The sequence below is a fragment of the Miscanthus floridulus genome, chromosome 17, assembly GCF_019320115.1.
Source record: "Miscanthus floridulus cultivar M001 chromosome 17, ASM1932011v1, whole genome shotgun sequence".
NCBI lineage: Eukaryota > Viridiplantae > Streptophyta > Magnoliopsida > Poales > Poaceae > Miscanthus > Miscanthus floridulus.
Window position 1 is genome coordinate 76,447,346 of NC_089596.1, and position 7,583 is coordinate 76,454,928.

General features: G+C 49.7%; 1 protein-coding gene across 1 annotated transcript; it reads right to left on the reverse strand.

The window, feature by feature from the left end:
• Window positions 1-6,201: 6,201 nt before the first annotated feature.
• On the reverse strand, window positions 6,202-7,248 carry LOC136514819 (transcription repressor OFP13-like). The gene has a single exon (XM_066508522.1). It carries the CDS (start codon window positions 7,179-7,181, stop codon window positions 6,375-6,377), a length of 807 nt encoding a protein of 268 aa, XP_066364619.1. The 5' UTR covers window positions 7,182-7,248; the 3' UTR covers window positions 6,202-6,374.
• Between the last annotated feature and the right edge of the window lie 335 nt (window positions 7,249-7,583).

Below are 7,583 nucleotides of genomic sequence, written 5' to 3' on the forward strand. Positions count from 1 at the left end.
CTGGTGTTTGATGGCTGAGGGAGGCAGCGGATGGGGCGGATCTGGGCTGGGATGGTTCCGGCGAGGGGAGGACGAGGAAGGGGAGGAGCGGGTCAGGAGGTGGGTCGGGGTCTTCCATCCTTGTGATGATTTTCGAGTTGTCAATGTAATACTCCCCTGGTGGTTAATTTAGCGATAGTGATATCCGGCCTATCACTATTGATTTGTGGCTCTAACCGGCTATGACATTTCACTACTAGTTTGTAGCTTAAACTAGCAATAATATCTATCTTCACTGTCCGTTTGAAAGGATCCCCAATCGTTGTGTGGATTCTAGGCTTATGACTCGGCAGTGAACGGTAATTACTATCAGCTACAACATAACCTGCGGTGATAGTCCTATATTGGTTGTCTATTCTGCAGTAGTGCCACCACATATTTCCCCCTTCCTAATATTAAAAAGCATTCATATATTCTACAATGTGACATATAAATACACTTTAGTTATTTGTATTTTCTGAAAAAGTAGGTCGCATTTTGTGTTCCTCGCTAGGGTCTAAAATTCGACATGGGGCCTGGAGAGCGACAAATGGTGAGCCCACGCACATGGAACGGGGGACGAAAGAAGTGCGTGACAGCGCGTGAGGACTCGCTGCTGAATCGGATCTGAATTTTGGACGACTCGTGCGAAGCTCGGACGCCTCACGCGCGGAACATGAATATTTTCGGTCTGGCCTAACCAACTTTCAATGCGTTCGATTGAAGCATACTAGCTAGTCAATCATATGCAACTAGACAGGTACCCATCTTAAGCTAGCAGAATATTTCGCTGTTTGAACCGGCAGACGAGGGGAACTACCGAGCTTCAACCCCGTCTGAGCCGTCTCCGGCCCACAGCAAACAACACCGGAAGAACGGACGAGTACATGCGCATTACATCCGAAGGTCGAGCTACAAATACATGAGGCAATCGTGCCAACACCTCAAAAGAGGAAAACGATACCCGCACCCACAGAAAAATAAATAAAAAACAGTGATAAAAGCTAAATTTTCACTATATTTATACCTCATTTCACAAAACCTTATACTCAGTTACTCAAGAGGCAAGCACATCTGCTCTGATTTGCTTTTGCTCCGCCCAGACCGTTACTGACAACATCCAGCCTGTTCGCTGAGCTGATAAGCTCAGCTAATACTAATTCGTTGTGAGAGAAAAATACTGTACCACAACTGATAAGCCCGAACTAAAAGTTAACAAGCGAACAGACTGACCGTCGGTAGTGAGCAGGCAAGCAGGGCTTTGGCCACGGGCACCACCGGCACAGTGCACGATCTGTCCCCATATCCCGGTCGCCGACCCACGCTTTATTTGTACCGGGCCGAGCCCGTACAGGGACACGACGATCACACGACACGACTTGCCGTGCCGGGCCCGTACGTACTGCCCGGTTATTGTACGTGTGCCGGCCGGTCTGTACTTCTTTTGACGGCTCCAAACTGTGTCTGTTTTGGAACTGAACGTACGCTGCCTGATCAATAGATCACCACCCAACGAATTGCCTTTACAATAAGCAAAAGAGAGAATGCCGCTCTATTTAACATGTAAATCGATTGTTTTAATAAGCAGGAATTAGTTTTCAACTTCGTCTGCTTTGAGATCCATGGATAGAATGACAGATCCAACATTGCGGCGGATGGGGGTATGTAGGGCTCGTCCGATCCGCTCGAGCCTCTCTCCTGCATCTCAAACTACGGAAAAAGTGAAATAATTCATTGAGTTGTTGTCCAGGTCCATTCCTAGTAGAAACCTATGTACTTTGTATAAACTCCACCCATGTAGGGGCAAGTATTAAGTGATTTATTGATGGATGTTTGACATATATTAAGTTGAAATCTTAACGTGAGCTATACTTTCTAAAAATCTGATATATATACCTTCAATTATTTTTTAATCATTAATGAAAGCAATGATAATTATAGGAATCAAATGTAAGGGTATTTTAGGATTTTTGTAATGACGCATTTATGTATTTAGATGCAGGTTAAGAGGTTACTTGAGCTAATAATTTTTAACAATAGCAAAGGTAGGAAATGTAGATGCAGATTTATGTAGTTTCTTTGTACAATGTCGTTTTTCATAATGACATAGGTGCATAATTATTATGAAGATTTAGGAGGTTAAGTTAAATTATTTTTTTATTATAACGGCATAGGTCAGCAATTGAGATATAGATCTAGGGGTTACTTAATTTATATTATTCATATTGGCGTTGGTGGTTAACAATATTTTTAAGATATAATAGATCTATATATTTCTCGAGCTCTTTTACAGTGGTTAATAATTTATTGTTATCAATGATAATTAGATTCTACCTATTTTATTTGCTAATATCCTATGTGTTGGGTTCATAAACCCGGGGTCCCTAATGGGCCTGCTTCCCAGCAAAAAGCTCAGCCCGGCAGATGACGTTGCGGACGACGCGCAACTTCTGGGCCGGCCCAGATACCTAACGACAGGTCGGAAGAATGATCCAGTCTCCGACTCCGACCCGCCTCTCCGACCGGAAGGCCTGGCCAAGGAGGGCGACGCTCGCTTCTGACTCCGACCTGCCTCTCCGACTGGAAGGCCTGGCCAAGGAGGGGCAACGCTCGCTTCCGACTCCAACCCGTGTTACCGACCAAGAACACACCAAACCTCTACCTACGGCTTTTTCTCTGACCAGCGCGGTCGGAGCTGACTGAGAATGACCGAACGGGGACACCAGCTCGGTGAGGACCTGAGAAATCAGGCAGAGTAGATAAGGTAAGGCGCATAAGTCAACCGCAATACCAAGGACCGTACCCTGCACACCTGCAGGACAGTACTATCAGGCCATGCCAGAAGGGTGCTTTGCAACCTTGCAGACATGTTAGGACACGAACAATGTTGTGGGCGCCGACATTTGTCCTACAGTATGGTAGGCGCTGACATTTGCCATACCAGAAGAACACGATGGAACCAACCACATGCATCAAGGCGTCAACAGTATTGTAGGCGCCGACAAACTATCTCGTACCGACGGCGTGGTCAACAAGACTAGGTAGCACACACTCACTCTCTCTCACTTGTAAGGTCGTCCCCTTCATCTATAAAAAGGGATGCGCCCTCTCCCAAAAAAAGATTCGATTCGACGAACAACAGACAACACACGGATCATTCCGACTCACTCTCTACTAGCTTTAGACATTCTAAAGCTACACAGAGCATACGTTTCAATACTTAGCGCACGTAGGAGCTCCTGTCACTCTCGGCCCTTCGGTCCAGAGTCCGACCGGAGCTCTGATACCCCCATCTTATTCCCACTCGTTTATAACCCCACAACAAACTTCGAGTACCTAGGCTCAGGAATAAAGTCACCGACCGACTCAAATTGGACGTAGGGCACGTTGCCTGAACCAGTATAAACCCTGTGTCATTGAGTGCTAGGCCACATCCGATCACAACGTATGGTAAAACGACAAATATTTACTAGTTGAACACTTTTCGCCCCGATACTATGATTTTTTTTCTAGCATATCTCATGGAATCAACGTAGGGCTTCAAAAGGAATATTTAGTTACTATAAGGGCCGATTGCTAGGACTTCTGTCCTAGCTTCACAAAGCTATTTTAAGTACAAACAGACTCTGATGAGACTACTTCTCTCTAAAAGCTGTTTTCCAGCTCCTCTCACAGGCACAGTTCCCCGGTGAAGTTGGATGAAGCTAAAAATATTAGCTTCTACTAGCCCTCTCTGCTATCTTCCCTGAGAAGTTGTTTTACCAAACGTTTAAGAAAACAGATTCAGCTCTACAGGTGAAGCTGCTTTTGGAGCCAAAGTTAACAAAAGTTGATTCACTAATGAAGTTGAGTTGTACCAAACAAACATCGTAAGGATTTTTACGGTCTATTTGTGGGTAGGTTAGAGCTTTTAACAGACACAAAGTTATAAAGACCTGGAGGGAGACAACAGCTCGTGGATTAAGCTATACTCCCTCCGTCCTAAAGTAAGTGTCGTTATGAGATGCGTATTGGTCAAACTTCATCAACCTTGACTATGTTTATAAAAAATATTAGCAACATTTATATCTTCAAATAAGTTTATTGTGAAAATGTATTCAAAACTGTTCATCTAATTATGCACCATAAATATTAACATTTTCTTATATATATTTGGTCAAAATTAAAAATATTTGACTTCTCGGAAATGAGAATAACAATTATTTTGGAATAGAGGGAATAATGTTTAGGTCATAATTGGATTTGTATTGGAATCAAACGCGGCTTAATACATTCCACGATTCGTAGGAGTGGAGGTATATTATTCGTATACTTGCACACAACATGCCTGCTGTCTAGTAATTCTCAAAAAAACATGCCTGTCTAGTAGCGTGCAGCATGCAATGCAAACTTTTCAGTTGCAGTGTCCCTATACCATGCTCCCTACACGGTCAGTGAAGTGGCACTGCCTGGAAACGAACAAGTGGGCCTACGGAGTGCTATATTATCATCAAAACACATGGTCCACCGTCCACGGGTGCGCCAAAGATCGGGTTGCACTGTGGATGTGGTGCCGCCATTTCCAAACAATCGAGCTCTCAAACTATTTAAGGGCGCCGGGACAAGACCGGCCAGCTGCCACACGGTGGGACCCCGTCTCTGCGCCATGCAGTCATGCAGATATTAGCAGCCGCCCTATGTATGCATCCTCAAGACAAGAACTACCGGCCGTCAAACGCGATCACTTGACCTGAAAACTCAGCAGGCTAGGGCGACGTACCAGGCGGTTTGCAACGGTTACCCACTACTGGTTCGTCGTCTTCGTCTGGATCGCCTGCTGTGGTCCTCGGCGTGGCAGCACATATAAGCCAATCGAGCCGTAGTAGATTCATCCAATCTCAAGAGATTAGCTAGCGCGAGAACTACGTGTCGTGCTTGATTCCGCGCCGTCACGAGCCTAGGAACTAGCGGAGTGTTTGGATTGCATCACGGACCCATTCTGGAGCCTACGGAGTCGTTTGGATTGCGGCACAGGATGAACTCGTCCGGCATCAAGCAGTTACCATGCATCGTAGCTTAAATCTCGGAATGAACTCGTCCGTCACGAAACCGACGGGCCACCACGTCCGGAGAACCAAACAGACTGTAGGAATAGTAACCAACACAAACCCATAAAAGAGCACCGTACCTGCGGCCGGCTCAGCAGTGCGCATAGCTAGCGTCGCGAGCGAGCTACGCGCCGGCGGACTCCAACTGGGCCGTGCGCGTACGCCAGGTCGCCAGCGGCCAGCCAGCCCGTGGCTGGGGCTGCGCGGGCGCGGCTTCGCTGTCGCATCAACGTCGACCGAGGCCCTGCCGCGAACGCTCGACTTGTACGTTCTCCTGTTCCGCCGATGCCGAATTGCCGATCGATCTCGGCGGCACGTGCACGCCCGGGGACCAACCATGCATGGCCATGGCCTCCCAGGCAGGCAGCCAGTGTCCAACCGGCGCCCCGCGGCCAAAATCGCTAGATCCCGCGGCGTCCCGCCGATAAGGCCGGCCGGCGTCCCTGTTCTCCGATCCCATACAGTACAGATCACGGACTCGGCGCGCGCACCCCCGTCCCCTTCTGTGTACGCGGAGCTGTTCATTCGCCGCCCGCCCGCCAGCCCGGGTACGTCCGCCGCGCCTGGTCGATGCAGTGCAGGCTCAAAAATGCGCGCGATAAGAGGTGTATATTCTTCTCCCGTGGCGCATCTCTGTGAAGGTACCGGCGTCACGTCGACCTCATCGTTGTCATTGTTAGCCTGTTAGGGGTTGGGTCGGCAAGTTGTATACGTACGTACCGGTAGTTACCTCAGCTACAGGTACGTGGCTCGCTGCAAATGTACTAGTAGCTGTCTGCTGATCGATCAATCTACCAAGGACACCGGAACAAGCCACGACGAACCGTGGACCAAGCCTGTTTAGGCATTATCCATGACTTAATCATGGACTACTACGACACCTTAGAATAAGACAGGCTAAACAATACTCGGTTGTTTCCCAGATAAGACAAAGGCTAAACAATACTCGGTTGGGCGCACAGCACTGGATTCGATTTCTACAACAAATCTAGCCTCCCCCTCTTTTTCTGCAAGTCCGGCGAGGCGAGGAGGAAGATGAACAGTGAATGAGAGAAAAATCGAGTGCCCAGCACTGGGTCGTTGCGTAGACAGACTCTAAAATAATCAACCTGGATCAGGTACTACTAAAGTTCACCAAACACACACAAAGAAAAAAAAAACGAACACTCGCTCACACAGACGGTTGCTGGTACACGAGTACCTGCATGATACACATGCCGAAGCTACTGAGACAATGCAAGCCACAGGCGTCCGGCCGGCTGGTTTGATTTACCTTAGACCGAAGGAGAAATGGCCGCCGGCGCTGCTGCTCTCGGCCGGCTCGCTACTGCTGGCGAATGTGAAAGAAGAGACGCCGGAGGAGCTGCAGGCGCAGGCGCAGGCGGAGGCGGAGGCCGCGGCCATGGTGACGACGAGGTCGACAAACGCGGTGACGATGGCGGGGTGGGTGTGCCTGCCATTGGCGCCGAGGTACCATGCCAGCATCCTCTCGAGCCACTCCCAGTCGCCCATGCCGTGCGCGGCCACCATCTCCTCCATGGCAGCCCGGAAGTCGTGGTACGGGTCGGTGGAGTCGAACGCCACCGCCACGCTGTCGCCGAAGGACGAGGACGTCGCCGCCGCGGCCGCCTCGGCCTTGGCGGAGGCGGCGGCTCGCGAACGCAGGGCAGGACGCGCCGGAGGCTTCCTCTCGAGGATGGAGCTGGAGGGCCCGTGAGGCTCGAAGAGGAGGCGGTCGTCGGAGCGGAGTCCCCGGACGATGGCGTCCGCGATGTCGTCGGCCGCCGCAGAAGCCTCCGACTCGGTGGACTGGCTCTCGGACGCGCAGTCGTCGGCGTGGTGCGTCGTCCGCGCGGAGGAGTTGGCGAAGGACGACTCCCCGGAGTCCAGGAAGAGGGATGTGATGGTCTTGGCGGTGGCGGATGGGGTCCGAAAGTACTGGGTCGTCGTCCTTGGGTTCTTGCAAGAGGGCCACATCCATGCCGGTGGAGCGGCTGTCGGCGGTGACGGTGGCGGGGTGTCCTGGGCTGAGTTAGTGGTGTAGAAGAGGGAGCTGAAGGGTAGCCCCCTCACCATTTGCGTCAGCTCTGATGTCAACAGCGACGTGTGCAGCAGTGGCGCTGGCGCGAGTAGGAGCAAGCCGGGGGAGAAAGAGGTCTGCTGGGGGCTTTGGGGCGGATGACTAGTTTTCAAATAGAGGGATTTATTATGGTGGAACTGCGCTGTGAGTCGTCACCAGGTTCTAGGATTCATTTATGCAAAAATTTTGGAGGCCACCGTAATAGACGAAATTTGAAAATTTTGGACCGGTATTCACTCCAGTTGACCGGTCAAACAAATCAAATTTGAGTAAATTTAAACAAAATTTGTCCCAAACAGCAAGACATGGCAGTGGGCATGGAGGGGGCATGTGCGGTGTCTTCTAGGAACGTGAGCCGTTTTTTTAATTTTAACATTTTTTTTAAATATAATTTTAAA

What these genes read in the sequence shown, in the direction of transcription:
- LOC136514819 (XM_066508522.1), bottom strand. Translation starts at nt 7,181, where the DNA reads ATGGTGAGGGGGCTACCCTTCAGCTCCCTCTTCTACACCACTAACTCA.